Here is a 16,709-nt window from a genome sequence, read left to right on the forward strand (position 1 = left end):
CCGAAGAATCTCCAAAGTAGGGGACCCGCTGCAGAAACCTGAACATTGTGAGTCCAGCAGTTGGGGCAGGAGAGGTAACTTGGGCACAGTATTCAGAAAGGCAGAACCATAGTACAGCCAGTATGGGGCTTGCCTCGCACAGAGACCATCTGGATTCGATCCTCAACATTCCATCTGGTTCCGTGAGCCCACTAGGAGTTATTCCTGAGTACAGAGCCAGGAATAGGCCTTAAACACTGCCAGGTGGAACTCCCCAAAAGAAAAAGAAAGCCTAGGTGATGCTCCTGCACGCCCTCCCTTCACGCGATGGAGTGCCCTTGGGATGAGGCTGACACAAGCCAGAGCAGTGCTTTCCTGGTGAAGATCTCTCCACGAATGGTTTGATTGTGAAACGGGCCCCACCCTGAGCCCTGTCGCAACCACGGCCACAGCTCCATTTTCAAGTTTGTGGAAAAGCCTCAGTTAGCAGAAAAACAAATAGCATTTTCACCACTTTGGTTTAGGAAAAAACGTTTGTCCTTATCTCCTTATTCCTTAATGGCTTCCCAGCCAAGCATACGTAGGGGGCAGGGGAGAGGGGTGAAAAGGAAAGATTGGTTTGATACAGAACATGAGAAAATTCATAAACAATAACAGTTCAACCTACACTTTGGGCAGAACCTGTACAATCACAAATGTTTGTAATGATGGGAAAGATATGAAAAAAGTAAGTTTCAGGCTAGAGAGATACTAACAGCAGCTAAGGCACTTGCTTTGTATGCAGGTGACCTAGATTTGATTCTCAGCATCCTATATGGTCCCCAGAACATCCCCAAGAGTAATTTCTGAGTCAGAGCCAGGAGTAATCCCCCAACATCTCCAGATGTGGCCTAACAACTGAGAGAGAAAGAAAAGGAGAGAGAGAGAAGTTTCCTAGCAAAAATTTTCTCTCATTGAAATTGTCAATTTGAGTAGGTTTTGTCTAAGTCATTTGTCTCTTTAGAATTTTCGAAACCAAATGCACAGTGAAACACACTGGGAGAGAACACTGAACTGCAGAGAATTGGTTTTAGGCATATTCCTAGATCTTTAACATTCTTCTCAAATTGGAAAAATAAAATAGGTCCCGACACACCCAGAAGTTTGCCTTTTACAGCATTTTCAAGCCAGAAATTCTGTTCATGTGAAGCTTCCCTACATTTCCCCAGCACCCTAACACAAGAAAGAAAGAAAGAAAGAAAGAAAGAAAGAAAGAAAGAAGAAAGTTTTTAGGTGATTGTAGTTTTAATTGTGTTATTATCTTCCCTTCAATGTAAGCTGCTGTCACACTGAAAATTACTATGAAATCCTCTATTCTCCCAGGGGCGCGGGGCGGGGGTCGGGGGTGGGGGGGAATCATGCTTTGTAAGAAGTCATGCTCACCTCATTATATCATTGTTCTTTGGAGTCGGGGTGGGTACTAGAGGCTGAACCACACCCACTAGTGCTTTAGAGCTACTCCTGGCAGCCCTTGAGGGGGACCATGTGGTTCTGAGTATTGGATTGGAGTCACCTCACACAAGGTCAGTGACTTAAGTCCTATACTGTCTCTCCCACCCTCTTCATTCTTCTGAAATCCAGAAAGCAGCATCAGCCAAAGACAGAAGCAATTAATTCTGAGAACAAAAAAAAAGAGGTCATACCAACCACAAATACAAACATTTGGGTAACAGGAACTTATCTAGACACTGGCAGTGAGTCAGTTTCATGTTTTTAAAATTGGTATATAAAGCACTGTGTAACTGAGGTGTGCAGTAACTGTCACATGATTCACACTCAGTAAGATTAGAAACGTCTTAATACAGTATTGCCAACAGGAAGAAGAGAACTTTTTCTCCCCTTTAATTTTTTGAGGCATGAGGGGGTTGAAGTCACATCCAGCAGTGCTAAGGGCTTACTTCTGCCTCTGTGCTCTAGGATCACTCTTGGCAGTTCTCAGGGGACCACATGGGGTGCTGGAGATTGAACCTGGCTCAGTCACATGCAAGGTAAGTCCCTGCCACCTCTCACTCTGCTCCTAAGCAATTATTACATTTTGCTTCAAATGTAAATGTTTTAGTCATTTCACTTTCTTAATTGATATCTTAGTTCAGTGAACTTCATTCTTTAGCAATCTGACCTCTTTTATTTTTTTTTAATATCAGGAAGCTTAACTGCAAAGTCAGAGGCTGCAAGAAGGGTCCAGGACAGCACACAGAGGTCAGGGGTGCATGTGCAGATCCTGGTTTGATTCCCTGGTAACACATGCTCACCTTCAACATTGCATGTTGTGGCCCTGGTGGTCCCAACCACCATGAGACCCAAGAAACACCACCCCGTTGGCATTTATGCACCTGAGCATTTAATCATTTGGTCCACTGGCAGAACGTCACTGGGAGTGGGCCTAGGTCCCCTAAGCAGATTTTGGGAAGTCCCCCTCCAAAATATCCCTCCAAGAAAGGCCCACTTGAAAGCAACAACATTTCAGTCAAACAAGAACAAGACATGTCCCATGAGTCACCCACTCGGAGTGCACATGGCCATGAGCACAGCCGCACTCGGAGAATTGCCCTAGTGAGGGCCCCTCCTGACAGCAGGGAGATGTGGGCCTGGGCCTCAGGGCTGTTGTGTGCTTTTCCTGGAGTCACGACTTGGTAGAGGTGGAGTTCAGGCCAGATGCCACATTTTACAGCTCATCTTCCAGAACACACTGCCACAGCAGCCAGCCTCAGGGGACAGTTACCCACCCACCTACCAACTGATTCGCATTTCCTGCAGTTCGAGAAGCAAGGACCTTGTATGCCAACAAACTGCAAATGTTAGTTTAAAATGGAAGAGAAAGAGAATCCCACACAAGAGGACCTTTCTGCTTTGAAAGGAACTTTGTTCCTGGGAAAGTAGAAAACATAAACGTGTCTCTAGAACATTTCTCCCCTCGCAGTTATAAGAGTTCTGTGGGGGGAGGGGGGGAAGCTTCTTTTCTTGGCTGAGCTTCTCCCTAATAGATAATTTCTTTGAATGGAATGATCATCTGTTCCTTGGACACTGAGGAGTAAGGAGTCCTGGAACTAAGCACTTAGAAATGACACCTGTTGCTAACTCCAACACTCCTTCCTCTGTGTTATCACAGGAGCACAGACTCCTCCTTGGAATGGCCCCACCCAGGCTCCACCCATCCCCCTTCAGATGAGTCTGGGCTTTTTTTTAAGTGCTAACTGGAGAACTTCTCCCAAGACACAACACACCCAAGCAGGGTGAGGGGTGCAGATGCTGGGAAGCCCCGCTGGTGTGTGAGAATAGGGAATAGGGAAGCCCAGAGTCATGTGCTGAGAGGGAAAGTGAAGTGTTTTCCTGGCAGCAGGCACCTTGGACACCCTCACCGACAAGGCAGGGTGCCTCTGAGCTAACGGCATCAGCTGGGCTCATGCTAGCTGAGTGGGAGGTTATGGGTCTCTATGGAATCACTGCCCGAAGCATGAGAGCTGCACGGAAGGAAACAATGGACCGGTCAAGAGGCAGGGAAGAGATTTGTTGTCAAGCACAGCCAGGCTGGTCCCACGGGGCACTGAGAAACCGCAGGCTCTCCCACCCCAGCCACGTACAACCCCCCCCCCCCCCCCCCGCCCCCCAGAGCTCCTGCCTGGGCGGATTTAGGCAGCAAGGAGCTACATAGCTGGGAAATAAATGGCAGAGCAAGAGGCCTGAGAAATAGTATAGTGGAAAGGGCATTTGCCTTCCAAGAGGCTGATCTGAGCTTGATCCCACAAGCCCTACTAGAAGTGAGTACTGAGCACAGACCCAGGAGTAAGTCCTGAACACAGCTGAGTGTGGTCCAACATCTAAATAAATAAATAAATAAATAGAGCTGGAAGTGATTCCAGACTTTGCTAATGTCATCTACCTGACTGCTAAGAAATTAAGATAAAACCCCAATGAGGTTGCTAAAAAGATTCTTTTTAAAAAGATCCTCAACAAAATATTGGCAAATAGAATTCAACAACTCATCAAAAAGATCATACACCACGACCAAGTGGAATTCATCCTGGAGATGTAAGGATGGTTTAACATTTGGAAATCAATCAACATAATTCATCATATAAACAAAAGAAAAGATAAAAACCATATAATAAGATCAATAGATGCAGAGAAATCATTTGACAAGATTCAATACCCGTTTATGATGAAAACTCTTGCCAAAATGGGTATTTAAGGGACTTTCTTCAATATATTCAAAGGCATCTACTGCAAGCCTATGGCAAGCATCATCCTTGATGGGGAAAAACTAAGAGCCTTCCCTTTAAGATCAGGGACAAGACAAGGATGACCACTCTCTCCACTTCTGTTCAATATAGTACTGGAAGTACTTACAATAGTGGTTAGGCAAGAAAAAGGTATTAAGGGCATTCATATAGAAAAGGAAGAAATCAAATTCTCATTATTCACAGATGATAAGATACTATACTTAGAGAACCCTAAAACCTCTACCAAGAAACTCCTAGAAACAATAGATTTGTATAGTAAAGCTGAAGGCTATAAAATCAATACCCAAAAGTCCATGGCTTTCCTATACGCAAATAATGACAGAGAAGAAAGTGACATGAAAAAACAATTCCGGTCACAATTGTGCCCCAGAAAATGTGGAATCGGCTTAACTAAGGAGGTAAATAACCTGTACAAGGAAAACTACAAAATGCTACTTCAAGAAATAAAAGAGGACACGAGGAAATGGAAAGATATCCTCTCCCCATGGATTGGGAGAATTAATATTGTCAAAATGGCAATACTTCTCAAAGCATTGTACAAATTCAGTGCGATCCCTATAAGGATACCCATGACTTTCTTCAAAGAAATAGAGCAAACACTCCTGAAATTCATATGGAACAATAAGCCCCCACAAATAGCTAAAACAATTCTTGGGGAAAAAGAAAATGGGAGGAATCAACCTCCCCAACCTCAAACTCTACTACAAAGCGATAATAATTAAAACAGCAAGGTACTGGATCAAAGGCACAGCCACAGATCAATGGAAAAAGGTTGAATATACCGACACTGCCCCCCAAATATATGATCATCTAATCTTTGATAAGAGAGCAAGAGACGGGGGTATGGTGTCGCCAGCAGGTCAATCTGTACCTGTGAGGTGAGTGCATCAGCAGCCTGATAGCAACGTCAGACTTTCAGATACCCCAAAATTGCTGCTGTATCTTTGGCCAGACCCCAAAAACTTGGGGCAAAGTTTACCAAGAAAGTAAACAGCAAAAAGTTAGGTATGTGGGAGACACACCCACCAACCACCTCTGGCTCAGCTATATAACTGGAGGCATGGCCTCTCTGGTTCCTGATCAAACTGCTTAATGGCCATGATCCCAGTCTCAGAAACGAATCTCGGAACCCAAAGGCTTTTGGCAGAAATGCGTCCTGTTCCTGCAGTAGGTTACTGGTGCTGGGCCACTCCAGGTGGGAATAGGTTTCGTGCCTTGGCCTATTCGCCCTGATGGCCTGGTGACTGCCATCCTCCAGAAGCCACTGGACAGTCAGGTTTGGGCCTACAGTGACAAGACACACGGGGCCTCACCACATGGGGATGGAGCTGACTCTCCCCATCCCAACAAGACCCCGAGTCGCTGCCTACAAACGGCTTCTCTGGCTCCTGATCAAGCTGATTAATAGCCATGATACCAGAGACTCAGAAACAAACCTTGAAATCCAGCGGCTTTTGGCAAAATGCATCTGGACTGCATACAAGGTGGCCGCCAGCTCAGAGCTTATTGGAAATGATATGAGCTGACGGGGCAACTGCAGTCTCATGGGAAGAGGGGCAGTACCGGCTCGTCCTTCACGCCCTACTGAGGTCACGAGTTGCCCCCCACAAGTGGCTCTCTGGCATGGCCATGGCTCCAGAGGCAAAAGGACTTAATCCAGAGCCCGGAAGCTTGCGGCAGAAAAGTGAATGGACCATGCGTTAAACTACGGCGCCATGCCTCCCCAGGAGGGAAAGGGTGTTGCTCCCTTCCACCTCCCCCCCCACACACCCCTGGCAGCAAGGTGGCCACCACCTCAGAGTGTATTGGAAAGCCAGGTATGAGCTGGTGGTGATGGGGTAACTGCAGTCTCATGGGAAGGAGGGTGGCACCAGCTTGTCCTTCACGCCCTACCAAGGTTACGAGTTGCCCCCCACAAGCGGCTCTCTGGCATGACCATGGCTCCAGAGGAAAAAGGACTTAATCCAGAACCCGGCAGCTTGCGGCAGAAAAGTGAATGGACCATGCGTTAAACTACGGCGGGCGCCATGCCTCCCCGGGAGGGAAAGGATGTTGCTCCCTTCAGCCTTTTTCTCTCCTGGCAGCAAGGTAGCTGCCACCTCAGAGCTTACTGAAAAGCCAGGTACGAGCCGGCGGTGACGGGGCAACTGCAGTCTCATGGGAAGGGGGGCGATACCAGCACGTCCTTCATGCCCTACCAAGGTCACGAGTCACTCCCCACGAGCGGCTCTCCGGCACGGCCATAACACCAGACACACAGAAACCAACCTCACAATTATCTGGCTCTTTGCAGAGATCCAAAATCGTGGCCGCACGACATTACATGATTCTCATAACCAGCTATAGAAAACAAAGTATTTCACACTGCCATTTCAGCAATTCTGATTGTTTGGGGGGAAATTCTAAACAATAATGGTGCATCTTTTCTCGAAATAATGAATGTAATCAATGTAGAGAAGAGTTAAGTAGGAATCATCTGCCTCACAGGCATTTGGAGGGGTGGGAGGGGGATATACTGGGGTTCTTGGTGGGGAAAAATGAGTACTGGTGAAGGGAAAGGTGTTTGATCATTGTATGACCAAGACTTAAACCTGAAAGCTTAGTAACTTTTCCCATAGTGATTCAATAAATAAATATAAAAAGAAAAAAATTTTAAAAAATTAAGGTGGAGTTCATGCCCAATTCAATCAGCTAATCAGTGGCTGAATAAATAGCAGTACTCCTACAAAAAAAAGAGAGAGAGCAAGAGATATGAAGTGGAGCAAGGAAAGCCTCTTTAACAAATTGTGTTGGCAAAACTGGACAGCTACATGCAAAAAAAAAAAAGGACTCATATTTCTACCTAACACCATGTACAAAAGTCAGATCAAAATGAAATAAAGACCTCAATATCAGACCAGAATCCGTAAGGTACACTGAAGACAAGGTGGGCAAAACCCTCCACAACATTGAAGCTAACAGTATCTTCAAAGATGACACACCACTGGCCAAACAAGTGAAAATAAAGATAAACAAATGGAACTATCTTAAACTAAGAAGCTTCTGCACCTCAAAAGAATCAGTGACCAAAATACAAGGACAGTCTGTGGAATGGGAAAGGGTATTTACCCAATACTCATTCGATAAGGGGTTGATATCAAGGATATACAAGGCACTGGTTGAACTCCACAAGAAGAAAACATTCAGCCCCATCAAAAAATGGGGTGGTGGAATAAACAGAAAATTTCTCAAAGAAGAAATCTGAATGGCTAAAAAACACATAAGAAAATGCTCTACATTACTAATCATCAGGGAGATGCACATCATGACAACAATGAGATATCATCTCAAACCACAGAGACTGGCCCACATCCAAAAGAACAAAAGCAACCAGTGTTGGCACGTATGTGGGGAGAAAGGGACCCTCCTATACTGCTGGTGGGAATGCCGACTGGTTCAACCCTTCAGAAAAACAGTATGGATGATTCTCAAAAAATTAGAAATTGAGGTCCCATTTGACCCAGAAATATCACTCTTGAGAATATATCCCAGGGAGGCAAAAAAAGTATAGTTGAAATGACATCTGCACTTGTATGTTCATTGCTGAACTGTTTACAATAGCCAAAATCTGGGAAAAAAACGAGTGCCCAAGATCAGATGACTGGTTAAAGAAACTTTGGTACATCTACACTATGGAATACTATGCAGCTGTTATAAAAGATGAAGTCATGAAATTTGCATATAAGTGGATCAACATGGAACGTATCATGCTAAGTGAAATGAGGCAGAAAGAGAGGGACAGACACAGAAAGATTGCATTCATCTGTGAAATATAAAGTAACAGAATGAGAGACTAACACACAAGAGTAGTAGCCATAAGGACCAGGAGTTCTGCTCAATGGCTTTGAAACCTGTCTCACATACTAGAGGAAAAGGCAGCTCAGACAGAGAAGGAAACACCAAGTAAAGGATGTTGGGAGGACCCATTCGGGTTGAAAGATGCGTGCTGAAAGTAGATATAGACCAAACATGAAGGCTGCTCAATACCTCTATTGCAAACCACAACACCCAAAAGGAGAGAGAGACCAAAAGGGAATGCCCTGCCAAAGAGGCGGGATAAGGTGGAGGGGATGGCATGGGCATAGTGGAAGGAATGCTGGGACAATTGGTGGAGGAAAATGGGCACTGGGGGAGGAATGGGTACTCGATTATTATATGACTCAAATGCAAGCATGAAAGTTTGTAAGCCTGTAACTGTACCTCACGGCGATTCACTAATAAAAGAAAGAAAAAGAAAGAAAGAAAAAAAAGGAGCTGGAGAGATAGCACAGTTTGTAGGGCGTTTGCCTTGCATGCTGCCGACCAGGATTCAATTCCCAGCATCCTATATAGTCCCCTGAGTACTGCCAGGAGCAACTCCTTAGTGCAGAGCCAGGAGTAACCCCTGTGCATCGCCGGGTGTGACCCCCCCAAAAAAAGAAAAGAAAAAAAAAAGTTCACGAGACTAAGGACTACATCATCTAACAGGTAAATTCTAGGAGACTGTCTCACCCAGGCTAATCCTACATACTGTACTGCCCCTTCTAAGAAGGCCAACCTGCCCAGCATCCAATAGAAATAATTCTAGGCCTCTCAGATTCCCATATGCCCTCCACTCCACACACACAAAGCAGCTGACAACCCACATAGTCCCACTTCCACACTTATGGGTCATGCTGGAGATCCCCAGACTTAGAGGTGATGATCCTGATCCACCAGCAACATTCTAAGAGCGAGATGGGTGGTAGAGTCCCAGTGCAGAGCACCCAACTGGATGGATTTCCACTGGTTATATGGTTTATCAGAAAGAAAAAAAAATCAAAGCAGGAATTTTAAGAAACTTGGCTTTCTTAGTACGGGTGTATAAAATGGAAAAAAAAATCCCAGAGGAAGAGGAAAACAATTCTTAGACTTACTTTAAGAAATCAGAATGATGAACTGCAGTGATAGTTCAATGGGTAAGGCCTTGCATGCAGCCGACCCAGGTTCAATTCCCAGCATTCCATTTTGTACCCTGAGCACTGTCAGGAATGATTCCTGAGTGCAACCCAGGAATAACCCCTGAGCATTGCCATATGTGACCACCCCCCCCAGAAAAAAAAATAAATAAATCCGAATGATAAATTCCATCCTGCTTTGCTCAGAGGTGGGAGGGGGACACATAGATAGGAAGAGTGAGGTGGGGAGAGCCGGCAAGAAAGACAACAGCACAAAAGGACAGGCAGCAGAGAGATCTTTGATTCAAAACTTGTAAGTACTGGAAAACCTTCATAGGGATGCAGAATTATTAAAGGACAATTCTTTACACAGAAGACAGGTATCATTAACTCATAAGCATGAAAGTAGATACTTCAAAATGCTTTTCTGGAATAACGTTTTAAAACCATGCTTGTGACAAGTTTCGGTGTGATGGCGAGCTCAGGAATACATATGTGTCACACTCAGTTACTCCTGGCTCATGCATAGGGGTTACTTCTGGCTCATGCATTCAGAAATTACTCCCAGTGGTGCTTGGGGAACCATATGGGATGCTGGGAATCGAACCCAGGTCAGCTGTGTGCAAGGCAAATGCCCTACCTGCTGTGCTATTGCTCCAGCCCCCTTGTATTGTAAAGTGTTCATGTTTGGGACTGGAGTCATAGCACAGAAGGTAAGGCCTTTGTCTTGCATGAACTAATGAAAGTTCGACCCCTGCAGCCCCATATAGTCTCATGAGCACTCCAGCAATAATCCCTGAGCACAGAGCCAGGAGTAATCCCTGGCTCAAAAACTAAAAAAAAAGAAAAAAAAAAAGAAAAAAAAAGTGGTGACACCTACCGGTATATAATGATATGCAGCAGCTCTGACCTTATGGCTCACCTTTTGAATAACTGGCCCAGTAACATCAAATCAAATCTACCCATGCTTTATCACAATAAGAGACTAACATACACAGTGAACAGTGTGGAAAATTAGACAGTCCATTGCTTTGTGGTGAATGACCCATAATAAAGGGACTGACTTGAACATGCACAAACGTGTATACACTGTTCCCAGCCACTTTTCTATGGGAACTGAAAGAGGGTTCCCAGTAGCTAAATAAATATGTGCAATCCATGGAAGGTGCACCTGAAAAGAGAGATGCATATGTATTCTCCATGACTACAGGGACAGGGACAGGGATTAGTCCACAAAGGTCAACAGGTCCAGACCTGGAAGCAACCACTTACTTCCATGTGACATTCCTCTTCTGTTTCCTGGGAACAATGATATTTGTCCCTGGGAAAAAAGGTTTCCATGGGAGCAACTGTACTCATCTTGTGTGATTCCAGGAATTAACTAGACTGATATATGGTCATGAAAACCTTAGCTCAGTGTCTATTCCACTGAAGTTTTACAGAAGTTTCTGAAGTTTTACAGAAATCAGTATACTCAACATGCCCATGTGGCATATAAACTCTTTTCTGTTCCTAGTTTCATATAATGATACTCACATTTGTGATCTGGAATACAGGGTTCTTTGTGAATGTAAAGGAACATTACATGAACTGTTTACTTCCATGTATGGGAATCGCCCATCCTGCAGGCCGCACAGGGCCCACAAGGTCATATGGTCTGACCTGATGGTACCTGATGGAACAGCACATGTGCTTGCGGCTTTCCTGGCCTATCCGCCTGTACTGCATGGCTCACGGAATGAAGTTATAAATATCCAAATGGCCCTTGGCAGAAAGGTTTCTTGCCCCTGGAACTTTCTGGAAATGCACATGTGCTCTGTCTCTACAGCTGTAGAAGTTTAGTGCTGAATGACTTGGCCATGCACAAATGTTCTGCTCTGAGGTGCCTGGATTCCCAGTTCCCAGCTAATGCCCCCTCTGCCTCAGAGCAGAGTTGGTCTGTCTTTAACTTTTCACCCCTTTCCTGAAATTTGCACTTGTGCTCTCTCTCTTTCTCTCTCTCTGTCTCTCTCTGTCTCTTTCTGTCTCTGTCTCTGCCTGCCTGTCTGCCTGTCTGTCTGTCTGTCTGTCTCTCTCCCTCTCTCTCTCTCTCTCTCTCTCTCACACACACACACACACACACACACACACACACCTGTTTGGATAACATTCTCTCTTTTCCAGTAAATTCTTTGGAATAAATTTGATTTCTGGGTAACTAGGTTTCTTGAATTCCACTGACCTGAAATTGTCTCCTGCTGCATAAACAAATTCCCTCTTCTAGCTAAAGTCCTTGCCTGGCTTTTCTGGACCTTTCATCCTGGTATTCTACTCCTCCCGAGTCTCAAAGCTCAAGCTTGCTCCTCCAGAATCTTGGTTCAGTCTCTCTCCTCAGCATTTTTTATTTCCCTCCTCTCCAGCCAAGCCCTTGAGAACCCAATTCAGTTCCAGCTACATCACAGCCTCACTGGCTTGTACGTGCTGCTCCAGATGTTCAACTGTAACCAGCTGTGAAAGTGTTTTTCTAGTTTCAGCATCTCTGCCAACTTCCAGTTCTGAACTTCTACCATTACTGGGAAAGAAGCAGTTGAGGTCCTACAACTCCCAGGAACTTCAGGGTGAGTTTCCAAAGAACCTTTATGCCCGTAGGTCTCAGGATCTTTGGATCAAATAATCAACTTCTCACTAGACAACACCTGGGCACTGTGAGAAGCAACTCAGGCTTCATTCATTCAAAATACCAGAGGACTTTGTGGTCTGTGAGCCAACCCCCACTCCTGATTTAAGCATGAAGGAGAATTTCCAAAAACAAAAATAAGGATCCTGGGGTTGGAGTGATAGCACAGCGGGTAGGGCATTTGCCTTGCACACGGCCGACCCGGGTTTGATTCCCAGCATCCCAAATGGTCCTCTGAGCACCACCAGGAGTAATTCCTGAGTGCATGAGCCAGGAGTAACCCCTGTGCATTGCCAGGTGTGACCCAAAAAGAAAAAAAAATCAGGATTCTGAAGGGCTGGTGGTGCATATGCTCTACATGTGAAAAGTCTCTACCTCCATCCCTATAATTATATGGTCCCCTGAGCACTAAGCTAGAAGTAGCCCTCAGGCACTTCCAGGTAGGTATGGCCCAAAACCTAAAATAAATATATATAGAACTAAAAAGAATATTCCTCTATTTGACTTCATTCATTCACTAACCTTAAGGTAAGGTAAAGGCCCTCCCGTTGATCGTCGATTTGCTCGAGCGGGCCCAGTAACGTCTCCATTGGAGACTTTGTTGTTACTGTGTCTGGCATATCGAATACTCTCGGTAGCTTGCCAGGCTCTCCGAGAGGGGCGGAGGAATCGAACTCGGGTCGGCCATGTTGGCCGCTTGTAAGGCGAACACCCTACCGCTGTGCTATCGCTCACTAATCTTAAAATTGAGAATATTTAGTAGTTGAAAGATTAAGTCTGGGATCCAAACAATAGTACAGTGGGTGAGGCATTTACCTTGCATGCATTCAACTTAGGTTTGATTCCTGGCACCTCATATGGTCTCCTGAGCCCTGTCAGGAATGATCCCTGAGCACAGAACCAGGAATAAGCCCTGGCACCACTGGGAGTTGCCCTACCCTCCCTACGAAAAAAAAAAAAAAACTAAAGAAAAATAAGACAAACCACTCCTTTGCAATTTCAAAAGAAACAGAATGAAAAGAGCACAGGCTGAATAAACTACTTATTAATTTCAAGATTTTAACTTGACAATCTAAAACTGTCTTTTAAATTTTATACAATGTTAAACTTAAAAATGCAAAAAAATTACTTCAATTGTTTATAGGGTGATTACTACTCAAGAGAAATAACCCATGTCACATAATTTGGTTTCATTTAATAACACAACAGAACATCTATTGTCCTTTTGGTGGGGGTGGTAAGATACACCCTGTGGTACTCAGGGGCTACTCCTGGTTCAGTGTTCAGGGGTCAGTCTGAACTGGCATATGTCATATCCCTGGCATACGGGGTGCCAGGGGTTGAACGAGGGTCAGCTGTATTTAAGTAAATCACCTTATCCCCTATACTATCTCTTTAACCCCACATCTGTCATTTTTTATAGCAGTTTTTTTTTTGTCTTCCCCCCTGGCTGGAAAAAATACATTCCAAACACCTTTCATTAACCTGGTGGTCTGGATATAATTTGTTCCCTGAGCCAGCAGAGAATCTGACCTGTTTCACTGAATTTTGGTCAAGTTAAAGAGTTATCACCTGATTGCACTAAAATATTTCTGGGGGAAATTATTAAATAAGTTATCTTACTAAAGAAAAAATGATAATTTCCTCTGAATAGTCATAAGTAGTAACACAACAAACCATAAAATGAAATTCTTGGGTAAAATTATGTATTTAATCATCATTTTAATCATAAAGAAGTTCAACCAGTTGTGCTGAACACACAGTTTGTTGTTGCACTACACACAGTGTCAAACTCTTGGTTGCTTTCCTTTGGCTACCGGCTGTAAACTCTGGTCACAACTTACTGGCTAGAGACCCAGGCAATACTGTCTCCCCCAGAAAATTCTTCCAAAATGACAGATTCAATTTCAGCCTCTGACCTGTTATTCATCACAAAGTGGGAATCTTTGGGACTAGAGTGCTAGTACAGCAGGTAGAACGCTTTTTTTGCATGCAACTCACCCTCTGCACCCCATGTGGTCCCAGGAGCCCTCCGGGAATGATCCCTGAATGCAGAGCCAGGAGTGAACCCTGAGCACTGCGGGGTGTGACCCAACACCCATCTACCATACCTCCCACCCCCCACATACACCAAATGAAAGAAAAAGAAGAAAAAAGGAATCTTAGGATGCTGTGGATCTAACAGCATGATCTGTTTCCTGTTAACAGCTCCCACAGCGGTGCATGTGGGGGTGATGCGAGGACCACTTCCAGTTTTCAAGCCGCAGGCCCATCTGCTGCCTCTGGAACAAGGTTTCCGGGGGTCTCAGTGTCAGTTTGTCCTCAGCTGTGCCAAAGACAGATCCGCCTACTGGCTATTCTTCTCTAGAATGGCCACTGTGCTCTAGGACAAACAGCGTATTCTTAGGGGAACAATTATTATGTGTGTTCTGCGCAGTCATTGATTCAGCGGTGCATCCTCTGAGAGCAACACTGACCTGCTGGGTGACAACTGAACAGCGTGTGGAGTGGAGGGGTGAATGGAATTTGTCCCTGACTGCATTGCTTCCACTTTGTTGTTTTAAAGGATGAAATCGTTGTAAGCAAAATAGGTGCTTAATTCTTCCCATTTGTCCTTAAGTTCCACTCTCTCCGGACCTATTATAGTGGAGGTATCCCGACCTCTCCTCCACCCCATTTAACTTGGGGGTGAGGGGAGACACACACTTATAAGAATTAATCCTGGGGAAGTTTATTTTAGCAACTCCAACGCAGTGGAGCCAAACTAGCTTGTGTGAGAAGTGAGAAGGCTTTGCTGGAGGAGACCTTTTAGTCAGCTAATCCTTCCTGTAAACGTTTCTAGCAGTATACATTTTGGAATCCGCTATGTGCCCCAGAAGACACAATATGGATCTAATTAGGTCCAGCTGCCTTATGTTAGTAATAACTTTGCGAAGGAGAGAGAGAGAGAGAGAGAGAGAGAGAGAGAGAGAGAGAGAGAGAGAGAGAGACAGAGACAGAGACAGAGAAGCGGGGGTAGGGGCTTGCTTGGTCCCACTGACTGGCAGGATGTGCGCATCGCCCAGGCCAGCTCAGAGCAACTCGCGCCCGACCCCGCTCCGCGCCGGGGCTTGGCAGTGGCCGAGGTTTCAGGGGCCCCAGAGACTCACCGTCTCGCCCACCCCAGCCCATCCAACCCAGGGCCCCGCGTCCCCCACCCCGCTCCTCGGCTCCCCAACTTACACCAGCGCCGACGGACAGGGCATCTGACTCCAGGGACAGTTGTACTGCGCCTGAATGAAGCTCTCGCTGCCCTCCCGCACCGAGCAGCTCACGTTCCTGGGCACGATGTAGGCGCACCAGTTCCTGCGGGACGAGGGCACCGGGTTGGCGCGGGGTGAAGCTCCCCACGACCCGACCCAGCAGACATCCCCTGGACGCGGGGGCGCCCGGGACGAGATTTTCCAGGGCGCTCCGGCCGGAGGGACGTTCCCCGCACGCCCGCGGCCCCCGAAGCCGCGAGTACCCCGCTTCCCGGCCGGAATGGGACCCCGGACGCGGGTGGGGTGTGGGCAGAGTCGCGCGATCCTGCCCGGTAAAGGGGGTGACGCAGAGGCCGCCCAAGAGCCCCCCACTCCCGGGGAGCCGGCGACCGGCCACTGACCTGCTCCTGGCGCTGGGGCGCGCGGGGGACCGGGGCTGCGGACCGGCGTGGCACAGCCCCGCGCCGCCCAGGGCCAGCAGTGCCAGTGCCCAGCGCCAGGGCGTGCGGGGCCGCGAGCGCGTCCCCTGCCTCATGGTCCGCGCGACGTGCGGCCTCGCGGGCTGCGGGCGGGCAGGCAGGGCGCGGCCGGCGGGCGGGCGGGTGGGCGGGAGGCGCGGCGCTGGGGCCCCCCCGGCCGGCTCGGCCGCGGCCACTTCTCCTTTCCAGCCCGTGCGCCCGCGCCTCGCCCGGGTCCCTCGATGACGCACGGGTCCCCCCGGGCCCGCCCTCTCTATTTCACTTCCCTCTCCGAAGAAACGCGACCCTCGGCCGCCGCGTGGCCCCGGCTCGGGTTCCCGGGAGCGCCGCGGGGGGGTTGGGGGGCCGGGGTCTCGGGGCAGGATCTGTTTTCCACTGTGTCCCAGGACGGGGTCCTTTGGTCTGGTCCCTGGAGGGCAGCGATTCTGCCGCCCCCACCGTCCAGCGGGCGCGCCGGCGCCGTCGGCGGGTCTGGCCTGGGTGCCGGTCCCCCGTGGGGAGCCAGGGGCGTCCTTCCCCGGCCCCGGGAGCGATAAGGGGGCGCGCCTTGGCTTTCTTCCCCAGTCAGGCCGTGGCCATCGCTCCACTTTTGTTGGACTGAGCCAAGTTTAAGGGGAAGTAAGTGAACGCCTTTACCCATCTTTGCTTTCTGCGTCCTTCGAACAGGGGCATAGGAGAAGCGACAGTCCCACCACTTCCCTACAGCTGCCGAAGTACAATAGCAGCCTCCAAGATCCCCCTCGCACTGATTGGGGGAAGATAATCGATTGCTTTTGCACCGGAGGTCCTATTCTGAATACTTTTTCGTTTGTTTCTTGGTGTTTTGCTTTTGGGTCCACATCCGGTGATGTTCAGAGGTTACTCCTGGTTCTGCGCTCAGGAATCACTCCTGGCTGGCTCAGATCATCCCACGTGTTGCCGGGAATCGAACCTGAATCATCTTCGTGCACGGCAAGCGCCTTCCCTGCTGTACTATCTCTTAAGCCCCTGGAATGGTCCTTTTAATTTTTTTTAATATTAATATTAAAAAACATGTATCTGCTCTTAATATTTTAAAACGGCTACAAGTGTCTTTTTCAATTGTGCAGTTGCTGGGGGCGGGGGGTTATTTGTGAGGG

The 16,709-nt window shown here is 47.2% G+C and overlaps 1 protein-coding gene across 1 annotated transcript in view; it reads right to left on the reverse strand.

Annotated features, from left to right (window-relative positions):
• Positions 1–15,675, reverse strand: part of EMILIN2 (elastin microfibril interfacer 2) — a 54,198-nt gene extending 38,523 nt beyond the window's left edge. Inside the window, exons 1-2 of the mRNA XM_056138276.1 lie at positions 15,514–15,675; positions 15,093–15,215 (exon numbers count right to left, since the gene is read on the reverse strand). Coding sequence (XP_055994251.1) covers positions 15,093–15,215; positions 15,514–15,647 — 257 coding nt within the window. The 5' untranslated portion in view covers positions 15,648–15,675. The remainder of the gene's footprint in view (positions 1–15,092; positions 15,216–15,513) is intronic.
• Positions 15,676–16,709: the final 1,034 nt, after the last annotated feature.

Source organism: Sorex fumeus, unplaced genomic scaffold (genome assembly GCF_029834395.1).
Source record: "Sorex fumeus unplaced genomic scaffold, SorFum_2.1 ptg000128l, whole genome shotgun sequence".
Taxonomy (NCBI): Eukaryota; Metazoa; Chordata; class Mammalia; order Eulipotyphla; family Soricidae; genus Sorex; species Sorex fumeus.